The sequence below is a fragment of the Dipodomys ordii genome, unplaced genomic scaffold, assembly GCF_000151885.1.
Source record: "Dipodomys ordii isolate 6190 unplaced genomic scaffold, Dord_2.0 Scaffold26, whole genome shotgun sequence".
NCBI classification, from domain to species: Eukaryota; Metazoa; Chordata; class Mammalia; order Rodentia; family Heteromyidae; genus Dipodomys; species Dipodomys ordii.
The window spans coordinates 4,591,757-4,606,253 of record NW_012267242.1 but is presented as its reverse complement, the minus strand read 5'-3'; the positions used below and the strand labels follow the sequence as shown (position 1 = coordinate 4,606,253).

The 14,497-nt window shown below is 38.7% G+C and overlaps 1 protein-coding gene across 1 annotated transcript in view; it reads left to right on the top strand.

The window, feature by feature from the left end:
- Ush2a (Usher syndrome 2A (autosomal recessive, mild)) overlaps positions 1-14,497 on the top strand; it is a 640,567-nt gene that overhangs the window by 374,951 nt on the left and 251,119 nt on the right. The window contains exon 37 of the mRNA XM_013015154.1: positions 134-313. Within this exon, the coding sequence (XP_012870608.1) occupies positions 134-313 (180 nt within the window). The remainder of the gene's footprint in view (positions 1-133; positions 314-14,497) is intronic.

Sequence of the window (14,497 nt, the reverse complement as noted above, 5' to 3'; positions counted from 1 at the left end):
AGGCCTCTTAGAGTGGTGTTCTTACTGTTTTTCACAGTGTAGTCCATCAGGAACCCCAAAAAAAACATCCAAATCATAGGAAGAAAGAACTCTTACACCTGTGCTAATTTTAACCATTTCCTTTTTAAATCAGCAGGTAATAACTACACCCTGGTGAGAGGCACAAAAATCATGCACAGTACTAAGGAGACCAACGTTTGGGTGCTCACTGATGAGTTGGTTCCCTTTACTAACTACACCATCCAAGTGAATGCTTCCAATAGCCAAGGCAGCTTGACCAGTGATCCCACAACACTAGCGATGCCTCCAGGGGGTAAGTCGACCACATGTGTGGGCTCTCTCACATTTAACCCCTTGTTTAGTGCTGGAATTCATTTCTTTTAGAACTCTGACATTCATGGCACTTCTGGTTGTTAGGTTGTTTCCTGTGATCGAGATGCACTAATCATCTTTTATTGTTTCCTTGAGACTGCTTCCATTTTGTACTCTGTGTGTGTGTGTGTGTGTGTGTGTGTGTGTATGTGTGTGTGTGTGTGTGAGAGAGACACATAGATTTCTGGCTTTCTATGTTAAGTAGATTGGAAAAATTCATTTTGTTTAAGGTGTCACTTGCTTGAGACGACTTAGACTCCAAAAGGTGTGTGTTTTAAAGGCAAGCTTTAATTTTGTCCTGCAGGATTCTTTTTTTTTTTATTAGTTGTGAAGGTGATGTACAAAGGGGTTATGGTTACATAAGTAAGGAAATGAGTGCAAGTCATGAAAACTACAAGCCACACCAGATGAACACCTCCAAGTTTGCCGTCTACTGATGACACTGATTTCTCTTCTGCAGTACTGCTTTCATATGTGACAAGAAGTGTAGTTTGGATGTTTTCATTTAAATATTTCTCTGAAAATCTGACCTAATTCAAAAGTACTATAATTAGCCTTACTATGATCTACAATCAACTCCAGCCTTAACCTAAGTGTTTCTGGGAGCTCAATACTGAGAAGAACATCTCCCTCCCAGGAGAATGGAAAAGCAAAACCTGCCTTAAAATAATGAAGCGTGATTCTCCACTGTACGTGTGTTTAGGAATGCAGTTTCTGGAAATACTCAAGAAGGACTGCACATCCTCAATACCTACTTTTTCACCAATTGCAGGAACCAGTGTGCTCTAGACACAGGGAGAACGCCATGATCTTGTGAGTAGCAAAGTTGGTAATAGGTCTCTCTCTATTCACAAAGAGATAAAGAACAGCAAAGGACCTATTACTAGGGGAAAAAAAACACTCAGGCACAATTCGCATAGAAACTCTTTACCCTCAAAAGAGCTACTTATAACCAGTGATAGCCTGCAGACCATACACTGGTGGTACCTTTCATGGCACTGTATTACTGAATGGATGTACTAGCGCATTTGAATACAGAAGTTATATTGTTTAAAAAGAGAATGATTTTTCTGGGCTTACACTTGTGATGGCTTACACTTACAGTGGCTTGCACATATAATCCTAGCTACCTGTAAAGCTGAGAGCAGGAGTAATTAAAAGCCAGCCTCAGCAGAAAAGTTTGCCAGACCCTGTCACTATATTAATCAACAAAAACAGCACTGAAAGTGTGGCATGAGAGGTACAGTACCAGCCTAGCAAGGGAAAAACCTTGTATTCAAAACCTTGCATTGCCAAAATAATAATGATAAAATACTGGAAAGACACATTTGGGACTTACCAACATGAGTTAGTGTTGTATTTCATGATGAATAATAAAAATACTGGAATTAGAATTTTATTGGTGCTTCTGTTAAAATTGAGACCAAATCACAAAATAAATCAGATCCACAAAGAAAAAAAATGTATGGGCAAATATATCTTTGTACTCTAACCCACTTGCTGGAAGTGATAGAAACTTGCTATCCCTCTAAATCTTTGTATACAATGTCTTTTATTCATAGTTAGGAATTGTTAGGAAAATGGAAGAGAGAGGAAAGAAACAGGCCACTCAATCTTCGGTTGGTGAGGACTGTTTATTGAGACACAGCCGTGGGAAGCACAGCCTTCCCGCAGGCTTGGAGACTATGCAAAGAGGTAGGACAGCAACTGGGTTTTGTGACATCTGAGCAAGGAGGCAGAGGTTGATGAAAAAGCTATTAGGTCTAGGAAGGGGAGGGCTTTTTGGTTGGGTCCACAATGGAATGTTTGCAGGCATGCTTAGTTAGATTAGTGAGATTGTCCTGCCTGTGCCAGGCAGTCTGCACATACCTTTGGTAGCTTGCTTGGTATCTGTATGCACCTGGAAAAACAGGGTGGCGGTCAATCCTTCCTATTCCATCTTTGGATACATGGAAAGAATGGGCCAGGGGGAGTGTCAAGGCCTTCATATAAGCTCTTTAGATTACATAAAAAAAATTTTGCCAAGCGGGGAGACTAGGAAAAGAGGTTGATGGTTGCCATTCTGGCTACTTCATGCTGACATAGGGTGTTGAGGAGTCCCTGGGGCTGAGGTCTTCAGGGTCCAGCTCTACCCTCAGCAAGGCAGGGCAGGACAATTTAAGCAAAGCCTCTGGTTCACCTGCAGTAATAGGATGGCCTTGACCTGCTCCCAGGTAGTATCCTCAGAGAGGGCTGTTATCCTGTTAAAGAGAAACTTTGGAAAAAGATGAGATCACGCAAAAGGCTGACAAGGTGGCAGGACTGGTTGATATGAATGACACAGGAAAATACACCCTGGTCAAAGCCAGAAAAGTTTCACTTGGAACATAACCCCAGTTATAGCCTATTATAAGGAAGCAGGAATTTCCATGTAACTGAACTGGAGGCAGAAAGGTTAGTGTCTAGGGCTTCTGGCAACTAGGTAGGAGAGAGCATGGTGGACTGGTAAAAAATAAGCAGTCATCAGAAGCTGGGGCTGGATTGGAGTGGTAAATGCCCCAGTAGGAGAAGCTGATAGATGATTGGATTATAGAAATGCATGGCACCCAGGAAGGTGCCAAGGCAAGCTGCCCAAGACTCACTATCAATAGAACTAGCAGGTAAAAAAGGGAAGAATGTAAGTTCCTGTCTAATTAGCAGGTAGACAGGCATGGACATTAGATAGGCATGGTTATTAACTATTTTCTTTTGACCACCCTGCTCTCATTAATTTTGAAAACACAATGTAATGCCATTTAGGATTCGGCACAGTATTTTCCAACTGCCACTGGATTGATTCTTGTCACCAGGACGAGCATTTTCCCAGGGGTGTGTGCTTCTTGCTGCGATCTCTTTTGTCAGTCACCAGGCTTGAACTCAGGGCCTGGGCACTGTCCCTGAGCTCTTTTGCTCAAGGCTAGCACTCTTCCACTTTCAGCTAGAGCACTACTTCCAGAATCGTGCTGGTTATTCTTGGGCTGGCTTCGACCTCAGATCAAATGAGCCTTTGTCAACAGTTCTTCTACTCAAAAGGAAGCAACAAGGAGATAAATAGAAATAGATGTTAAGCAGAGTTTACATGGAACTTGTTAATAGAAGTTAAGTCTAACCAATAAATACTTGTAAGAGTTATTTATCCCCATGTGGGTCTGACTAAATGTTGCAGAGCATGAAATCTCTCATGACAAACTCAGTAAACATGACAATTTTAAAATAGCAACTGATTAAACAATCTACTTAATGATTAACTAAACATAGTACTTTAGGATACTAATTAAGATTGAAACCATTGTCAGCTTTGAATCCAAGACAGTTTTACATATTTGGGAAACAGATGTTAAACAAAATTTTTATTTGAAGGACCTTAACATAAACACTTAAATGAACTTCAGTTGCCACTTACTTTTGTGTAACAAACTTATTAGTGCACAATTACTCTCATAGATGGACATAAAGAATGAGGTGCTGGTTTTATTAATACTGATCTTATATAAATTATAGCCAACTTAATTACATACCAACTTTACTAACTTTACTCATAAGCTCTATCTTTTAAGACTCATACCATCTCATCTTAAACCTTCTTAGGTTTGTCTTTCCACTTTGGAACAAACATTTAAAACCATTCTTACTTCTCAAATCCTTTCTTATCCAAAGGAAGCTATTTTTTGTTCCCTCAATTCCTCTCCCAAGGCTTTCTTTAGTAGTGTTCCTCTTTCTTTACATTTATCCTTACTGATTTTCTCCATCACAGCTGGTTAGGAGGGGGGCTGGGTCACATTTTTTTTTTACTACTTCCATTGATTAAAAATTTTTCCTTTTAATGAGAAGCACACTTTATAATTAACTCCATTGACTAAGATTTACAACTGCAGTCAAGGAGCAAATAATTTCAGGGAGTATCAGTACCTAAAAATAGGAAAAGATTACTTTTTACTCCATAATGACAGTTTTTATGTAAAATGAGATTACATTGAGCATGTTCTCTCTCACACACTCACATACACACACACATTCACAAAAATTTTAAGGTGCACTTAGGTTTTACAAAAATAAAAATTGGCTGTTTTTTGGAATTCCAGTGGCAAAAGATATTTTTGCCCACTGTACAATGGAAGCACGTGGTCAATGCTAGAAAAACAGACAACACCAAGCAAAACAGGGAAAACTCAAGATACAATAAGGCAGAAGCACTTTAACTTCTTCCAACAACAAAGAGAATTTAACAGAATCTTCATGCTTAAACAAACATTGATGACAAGAGCAGAAAACATTTAAACAATGTTGGTAATGAATTGACATTTGAACAACTACAGAGGTGAAGATGGTAAGCTTGGTAGAAGAGTAGAGGTTGCAGAAAATTCCACTGTGTGGCCTTTGTCTCTTCCAAGGTGTCAGCTTCCAGGGTCTGTAGAGAGAACTGAAGGAAGGAGGGGGTTTTTTCAGGAGGCCTTTAGCAGTCTCTAGAGTAAAGTTTGCCTTGAAGGAGAAATTAAGAATCCAGATTCTGAAGTAAGTAGACGCAAGAAGGAGAAAAGGTTTGGATTATTGTCTGAGTCCCAAAGGCAAAAAAAAAGGACTAGTTTGTTTTTATTATGGGATTTTGAGGTGGGAAAAGGAGAGAGAAGTAAAAGAGAAGCTGGCCCCATTGTGTTAGCCAGCCAGCCACTGTCTGTGATAGATTAGTGAAAGACCCAGAGGAAGGTCTAGAAGGCAGGAAGGTGTATTAGCCAGAGAAGGGGGTTGGGAAATGTATGAGTTCAAAGGGGCTTATTTGGCAAGGTTTACAGGGAGGGGTGCACATTTGGAAAAGTGCTGGGGAAAAAGTCTAACTTAGTCTTGTTTGAGCTCCAGGGTTAGTTGGGTTACATTTTTCTGAAGGGTTTTGTTAGCTCTCTAACTTTCCTGAGGACTGGTGTGTTATGGAATATGAATGTCTGTTCTGTGGAGTTAAAGAGAGAAGGTCTTGCTTAGAGGGATGGAAAAGGCAGTATAGATTGTGTAAGGTCCCACCCATTAGGGGAAGTTTTGTGGAACAAAAAGCAGCTCAGAGGAGGTCTCATTAAGTGGTTTAGTTTGGGGAGCTTGGGGGATCCTGCTGTAGCTTTTGGAGTTTATGCAGAGCTGTTATTACTTTATCTTTGAAGGCTTACACCCACCCCCACCTTGTGTCAGTAACACAGCAGACTCCTGTCTAGGAGGGACAGGGGCAAAGATCTACAGAGGAAATTTGCTTAGAGGACAGATAGTTTTAGCTTAGAGAAATCTGGACCAAGGACAGAGAGCAAGAATGTAGTTACAAGAGCAAAGAAGAAGAAAAGGATCTCCAGTCTGGATGCCATCAAAGAGAGAAAGAGAGAGAGAGAAAGACAGAGACAGAGAGAAAGGAAGAGGGAAGAGAGACAGATTGAGCTGCTACAAGATAAGGAAAGTTACCTTTCTAAAGGAGATGGCAAGGAGGCTTCTGGCAGAGAAGGAATTGGTGAGCAAGGCTGCAGAGCAGGAGGGGGGCTCTCAAGTGGAGGTTCTAGAGGACTTAAGCAGAACAGAATGAACAGAGTAGGGAGGCTTCTGGAGCAGAGGTAGAGGAGGGCTTGGGTGTAGAGTACCTCAGACCTCTTGCCATTGTGTTGGAGAGAATTGTTCAAATAAAATTGAAGGTCCCTAATTCAGGCCAGTGGCAGCCATTTTTTAAATGACAGTAGACAAGTCAGTTTTCTTTGACTCCAAATCAATCAGCCCAAGAATCTTAAGATTAGACAGTGGGCAAGCCCATGGGGTGTCTCTGGGAGATAGTTTGGTAGAACTATGGAGTGACCTGCCCCACTGCTTCAGGCATCCCCAGTGCCTTGGGAAGGCAAATGAACAGGCCCCAATAATTAGGAGAGCGCATCCCCAAGGTCCTAATTTAAAAGCATCAGGGGGTCAGCAAAGCCGGGAGACGCCTGGAGTTTCTGGGGACTCCTCAGACAGGAGGTAGGGGACTTTTCAGAGTACCCTGGTCTGTCTGGGTGCCTCCACCATGAACCAAGACTGGTTACCTTGTCCTGAAGGCTTTTGGATGAGGCTTGGCATCATCAAAGGCAAAGAGCCTCCTGCCTGGAAATTGGGAGTCTGGGGACAGAAGAGAGGGATTGACAGGAGGAAGCTAGAGGAGGAAGAGGTACAAGGGGTTCTGTGCTCCTCTGGAGAAAGGCCTTGGAAAGAGAGTGAAGGAAAAAGGCTTGATGAGAGATGATACGGGGCAGGTGGAGGGGACCCAGTTATTCCTGGCATTTCTCCTCTTTTGGGGTTCAGCACCAGATGTTAGGAAAATGGAAGGAAACAGGCCAAACATATCTTCCACAAGCGAAGACTGTTTATTGAGATAGAGCAGCCAGGGGCACAGCCTGCCCATGGGCTTGGAGACTGTACAAAGAGGTGGACAGGAGCTGGGTTTATATGAAGTCTGAGCAAGGAGGCAGAGGTTAATGAAAAAGCCACTAGGTCTAGGGGGTGGGGGCTTTTCAGTTGAGTGCACGATGGAATGTTTGCAGGCAGGCTTAGTTTGATTAGTGAGATTGTCCTGCCTGTGTCGGGCAGTCTGCACACATCTTTGGTGGCTTGCCTGGTATCTGTATGCACCTGGGAAAACAGGGTGGTGGGGAGGAGCCAATCCTTCAAAAATAAGAATAGAATCAGTGTTTTTCATGGATATTTGGAGTTACATAGTAACATGTTCTTTTTTTAAGAAGTTTTTTTTTATTGTGAAAATACCGTACAGAGGGGTTGCAATGACATGAGCAAGGTAATGAGTACATTTCTTATCAAGCATTGTTGCCTCCTGCTTTGTTTTTCCCCTACCATCCCTGCCCTCCCATTTCAAGAGTAACATGTTCTTAACGACACATGTGGAAGATTGAACAAGCTCTGTATTTACTATGGTTTTGACCCTGATTTATTTATGTTTTATTTTTATTTTTTTTTATTTTCATTAAGCAGTTCTACAAAATGGTTTCAGTCCACGTTAGTTTGTGACTACAATGCATCTTGTTCAATGTCACCCCTTTCTTCACTCTCCTCCACCTATCCCCTCAATTTTCCTAGTTTCATTTTCGCATGCATACATCGGACATTATAACTGCATTTGCCCAACTCTTCCTCTCTCCACTTGTCTACCCCCCTCTCCTTGACTTCAACTTCCCCACAACTCATGCTCCAGCTTCTTGGTATTCATTGAATTGAAAGTTATTCAAAGGAGTTACACCATAGGAGTCCTTTCCTGCATAAACCATTTTTGAATTAATATGTCCATGTGTATATGCATATATCCTATATGTTCATAAATAAATAAATAAATAAATGTATAATTTAGATCTCACTTCCACATATAAGAGAAAACCTGGATCCACAATGAGTCCACTTTGTCTATCTGAGCCTGACTTATTTTACTTCATATAATTGACACTGATTTAGATCATTTATAATTTACCACAGTTATACTCTTTTTCATAAAATAGAGCTAATTTGTCTTTGTCCTTGTATTTAAGAAGGCGTGGTTTACTATTTTGTCTTTTATAGGATGCTGCCTCAGTTATAGAAAAACTATATGAATAACAAGCTTTTATTGTTAACTCAACACGTACATGAGGAAATATGCAACAGGGAGAAACTGAAGTTTGTATTTTATAGCAGAAGAGGGTACACTTACTTAAGGGTCATTTTCATCCTCACGCTGTTGTTGCTTACTGTGACGTGATTTTGAGGCTCTGCTATGCAACTTTGAGCTCAATGTAATCATTCATTAATCATATTCAGAAATCTAGACTTTGGGAGAAAGCTCTTTACCCAAATAAGAAGCCAATGTTTTTAAGACAGAGATTTTCTCAACTTTATTACAGCCATTAGGACATACTTTTTTATCATTGGATTGTTGTTGATTACAATTAGGAATCTTATAGCTTTGAAATTATCTTTTTTATGACCTTGTGGCAGTTTAAAGGTGATACCTCATTGATTAAATAGGTTTTAGTTCATGCTTCCTTTTACTTAATGAACTGAAAACATATTATCCTGATTTACACATAAAAATCATGCTGAAAAGCATGTGGCATTCACTAGAATATGTGTGTTTAAGTAGAATTAAATTAGAACTGAGAGTTATTAAAGAAATCTTCCATGCCTTTGGCCAGTGAACTGAGTTTCATACTGAAATGAATAATAAATGAACCAGTACACAAAAGTGAACCAGTTATGGAGAGAGAAGGTTCTATGTGCTATTTACTATTCCATTAGATTTGCATTGTTATCATTATTGCCATTTCCTGATTTCAGTGTTAGATGTTTTTGACATGTCAATGTTGAGTTCCTTTTTGTCTTTCTTTTGATGCTAGATACTACAAAATGTGTAATAACACCTTTAGCCATGTTTTCTTTTCAGATTAAAAACATAACACTAGAAGGTTTGGGAAAAAATTATATATATATATATATATATATTTATATTTATATTCTTTTTTCCAAAGTTTACTATCAAATGTGTGTCAAAAGCTCTCTTTAAACTCATTTGACCTGGCCAAGTACATCTCTGCTTTTAGATTTCAACTTAGAAATCACTCTACTAGCCAAGTCATCTCTCATCAAACATTGTACTTTGTATCCCAAGGTACAATGCATTGAAATTAATTTGACCATCACAATCTCTGCTTCTTAGATCCTACACAACAAAAATGGTATCTTATTCATATCTTTATCTTCAGTGCCTAGACTAAGCCTGACACATGCTGGTCACAGAATGAATAGTTAGTGAATGAATAAATCAGTCAACAGACCTTAATTACCAGTTCTATACCATAAGCTTATCAGAACTCAGGCCTGTTCAGGCTTCATCTCTGCCTGAGCAACCATCTACTATAATCAGCCTCACAAACTGTCACCCTCTCTGTATGTTGTAGAAGTGCTAAGGACCTATAAATAAATTGCAGCCCAGACTATCAGGAGGATGAGAGTTTTAGAGTAGAGACATGTACTCAAGTTTTCTTAACTTATCACTCTTTGATTTTATTTTCTCCTCTACAACAGTTGCTTTGTCTCAGATGAACACAGGAAAGGAGAAGTTAGGGAAAATGGTATGAAGAATCTTCCCACAATACTTCATCTTTTCGTGGTATGGCTATGAAATGTCTCCTTTACTAGTAGCTATCTTTTCTTCTGAAGAGAAAACAATTTATGTAAAACATTTGGTGAGGCCAAATGCCAGCAGTTCATGCCTGTCACCCTGCCTCTAAAGAGGCTGAGATCTGAGAATTGCAATTCAAAGTCATTCCGATTGGAGACTCTTGTCTGTAATTAATTAGCAAAAACCCAGAAGTAGAACTGTGGCTCAAGTGGTAGAGTAACAGCCTTGAGCAACAAAGCTAAGGGACAGAACCCAGGTCCTGATTCAAAGCCCCTGTACTGGCAGAAAGAAATTTAACTAATTAATTAATTAAAGCATATCATAAACTCGTTATATTAACATAGGAATTAAACTAAGTGAGATGTGCTAATGCTAATTTACCTTATAGAATGATAGTGGCAAATCCCAAATAGCATACACTTTTTATTTCCAACACTCACTGTTGAGATTTAAAGGACATAAAGAGCATCTTTTATTTGCAGTAACAGTACTTTCTTCCCTCACTCAGTATATGTTTATGATCACTCCATTTTTACTTGTGTGTAATAACAATGCTCATAGTTAGCGCTAAGATACCCTTAGAAACGAAAAATATATTTAGTCTGAGCTCTTGAATAGCATTATGGTGCAGGTTCAAGAGTTCTAGGAAAAGAATTAAAAAAATAAAAACGGAATCCAAATGTTAATCCATAAATATGAAACTTTCCTATGGCCTTTACCCCTTTAAGGTCTGGAGTTACTAATGGGGTTAGGATTTCAAGGCTTAATGGGGCTCAGTGCATTACTGTTTGGTATGCATGGAATTCAGCATTCGGTTTAATAAGTGGTTGACATTGGTGCTGTCCCTTAATTTACTTAAATCTAATTGGCTCTTTTATCAGTCAAACCTGTATGGATTGGCAGTTGATCAGAAAGGGTCAGTCATGACTCTGCATGTAGTTAAATGATGGATCCACAATTTCAAGTTATATTTGCATGATAATAAGCAAAGAAAAGAACAAATGAGCTTAGAGGAGGCAGGCAAGGAAGCTTAGAAGTTTTGCAAGATCTTCAAGTTCAGAACAAAGGCATTATAGAGTATATAAATTTTAAATACACTGCATTTTGCCTCCAGACTTAAACCTTTTTTTTTTCCAGATGAACTGAAATCTTGTCTGAAACTGTCTTTGTTACATCAAAGAACTACTCAGAAAGGGAAAAGAGACAGAAGCAGCATAAAAGGGCATAGTTTAAAATGATTAGTGACAAATTCTATACTGACGAGCTAGAAACAGATATTTTATGAAAGTTTTATACTTATTTCCAAAAGGAATCATTTTCTTCTATTTATCTTTTTCTAAACTTCTTTAATGTAACAGTGGAAAGAACTCAGAGCTAGCCTAGTTTGTCAACAATCCATCTCTTCTCTGACAGTAAATGATTTGTGATTTCTATCTTTAAATGGATGAGAATTGTTAGTTTGCAAGCTTCATAAGAAATACTAGCCTTAAGGAACCTGTGTATTTTCAAAACTCTTTTCTTAGAACATGGAAAATGGAAAGGGGAAATGGAATGTGAATGGTTTGTCTTAAATGATGTTTTTGACTCTCTTCTATCCCTGTACCTTTACTAGCTTAGACATTGAAAGGGAGTGAAAACTATTAGGAATTAGAACTTAGTGACAGTTATATAAATAACGGACATATGAGTCCTTGAAGCATGGGTTTAAATTACCCTCTTTTACTAACTGAGACAGTGTGCTGGAATCCACAAGTATAACTAAATCTGACTGTTCACACAGAACAAAGGCTCAATGACAATTCTGGTCTACAAGATTGTCTGGAGAATTTAATAACAGTCTATTTAAGGTGTTTAGCACAGTGTCTTAGGGTGATAAATATTTAGTGCTTGTTAAATGCTTTGTTGTATTTTCCTACCGGTTTGGTCCATTTTCTGTGGTCTTAACAAAATCCCTAAGGCTGGATATTTTATAAATAATCTATTCTTAGACCCTAGGAAACGGCATTGACATCTGCTTTAGGCCTTGTGAGGGTGTTACTGCTATGTCAAAGTAGATGGCATCTTGGCATGAAAATGAGAGAGAGAGATCACATAGCCAAATAGGAAGCCTGAGAAGGGGGAGGGGCCATTGTTGCTTCTAGTACAACCTCTTCTCTCGGGTCAACAAACTAGGGTTACCCAGAACTAAATGAATCCCTTCTAAAATCAATGTCTTTGATAACACAATTACTTCCCCCAGGCCCTACCTCTTCACCCACTTCTCACTACTTCCAGGCTTAGCAATGAGTTTCCAACAGAGGAACAATATCATCAAAAATAAAAACAATAATGGAGTTGGGTGCTGGTAGCCCACTCCTGCAATCCTAGCTACTCCATAAGCTGAGATCTGAGGATTTATGCTTAAAGTCAGTACAGGAAGGAAACTCCATGAGACTATCGCCAATTTAGCACTCACACAAAACAAAAAGATGGAAGTGAAGCTGTGACTCCAGGGGCAGAACACTAGCCTTGAGCAAAAGAGCTCAAGGACAAGTCCCAGCCCCTGAGTTCAAGCCTTAAAAATCCCATAACCAGCAGAGAAAGAAAGAAAAGAAAGAAAGAAAGAAAGAAAGAAAAAAAGAAAGATAAAGAAGGAAGGAAGGAAGAAGGAAGGAAAGAAAGAGGAGAGAGGGAGGGAGGGAGGGAAAGAAATAAAGAAAGAGAGCAGAAAGGAGGAAGGAGGGAAGGAGGGAAGGAAGGAAGGAAGAAAAGGAGGAGGAAAGGAGGGAGGGAGGAAGAGTTTACTGAATTTTTACTTGAAGGAAAGATGTTAAAATCTTTCCTAATAGGAAAATTAATATTGACATTTTATCTCAGTATAAACATAAAGAAATTTGTATCAATATAATCTTGTTTACAATGTTTATAATTTGATACTTGAAGGAATGTTATGAGTACTTTTTATATGTGAGTGAGTTTCAAAATTAAATTTAGTTAATTCTCATAAGCAGAGCTTGGCTATTCAGATTTCTACTTATAATTACAAGCTGTAAGGATAAGAACTATTTTGTTTGTTTATTTTGATAGGACTACTGACTAGTTCAGAATAACTGGTAAATACAGAAATAACTAGAATATTTTGTGATAGTTACAACTTAGGAACTATTCTTGAGAATTTTCTTGTGTCCTCATATCTTTTACTTAGATAATCATTTTTCTGAGTTGAATTCAACTTAAAATTACTTTATCTTGGTCCTGCCATGATTGCCTTTACAGTATAGATACAAATAACATAAAGCCACCTGTGTGTGTGTAATTAATTGCTTTAACCACCATTTTCAACTTAAAAATATTATAAGGCCAAGTTGTGCTTTATGGTGGTATCTTGTTATCTTTAAGTCTAGCATCCTTACTACAAAAAAAAATAATCACACCTCTAATATATAGTTGATTACTCCCACTTTCAAAGTTCCTTAAAAGGAGAACAAAAAAATTAAAGATCATTAAGAAAGCACCTAATTACAGAATCTTTCTAGGTTTTTATAATGTCCCCACCAACTTCATTATTTTTCTCACACTATTTTGACAGCATTTTTTATTAAGTCATAATTTTTAAGTTTTACAAAGCCATTAATTTTTGTGGAAACAAGTTTCTATTATTTTCATCACTTTAAGTGAAATTTAATTAGGTTACAAAATTACAGGGCAAAGCACGAATAACATAAATTTTTTTGGAAAATAAAGCTAACTTTTCCTCCGTGTGTAATTCTACTGGTGGATATAGAATGCTGTCCTTGAACGGAAAAGTAATTAACTCTCCATCTCTATACATTACCAAAGAAATAGGAAATCTTTACTTAACTGGAAAATCAGTTAAAAATCACTAGTGAACAAAGTGTCTAGTATTTAAGAAAAGGAGTTGAAGAGGGCAGTAAGATCCAGCCCCTAATCTCTGTCTCCATTAGAGGGCAAGACAATGCTATTAAGTTCTCTTAGGCTCAGTATTGAACCACTCTGCCTTGAAAGACAGACAGACAGAAAGATAGATACATCTCTGACTGTGTCCCGTTAGTTGATTGGACCCAAATCTGTGACATCCTCAAGTGAATTTACCTTTCTTCTTCCATTTTTAAAGGACAGAGTATCTCTCTCCCTCTTTATCCCCTCTCTCAAAAGAGAAGAGTTTAATTTATTTGACTTTTTTTTACTAGTCTTGGGACTTGAACTCAGGGCCTGGGCATTGTCTCTGAGCTTCATTTTGCTCAAGATTAACACCTACAACTTGAGCCACAGCACCACATCCAGCTTTTTCTGTTTATGTGGGACTGAGGAATCGAACCCAGGGCTTCATGCATGCTAGGCAAGCACTCTACCACTGAACCACATTGCCAGCCCACTTTTCTCTTTTGAAATTTAGCAATACTTCTAGGACCTCAAAGGAATGGACTGCCGATAGCACCTTGGCCACCTGGAGAGGTTTGGTTTCACAATCATCTCACAATGTTGAGTTCTGGACTCACAAACCAGGCATATAGTGAAAAGAATGAAGTGCAGACACACACTTGTGCTCTCCTGGGAACACCTTTCTTCTTCCACCATGCTGAGTGCTAGAAACTACTTCTATAACTTTTGAAGTCTCTGCTTAGTGGAATCATAATCATGTAACAAACCCAAATCAGAAAAAGACATACTTAATCCCTCACTTCCCACGCAATGCATCAAATATATTACCAGAAAGATTAGGGCAGTGACTCAACCTCGGTCTTTGCCTTTGGCAAGAGAAGATGTGAAAGTCAGTAAGGATGATAGAAAAGTTTATTTAATAAAAAAGAAAGAAATGTGGCCAAGAACAGAACACATAGCACAGGTGTGCTACCTGGGATCAGAACTTTAGCCGATCTCTGGCATGTTGTGCCATCTTCCCCTTTACAGAGCTTGGTCTTGGGCTCAATACTGAGCATTGAGTGGCTT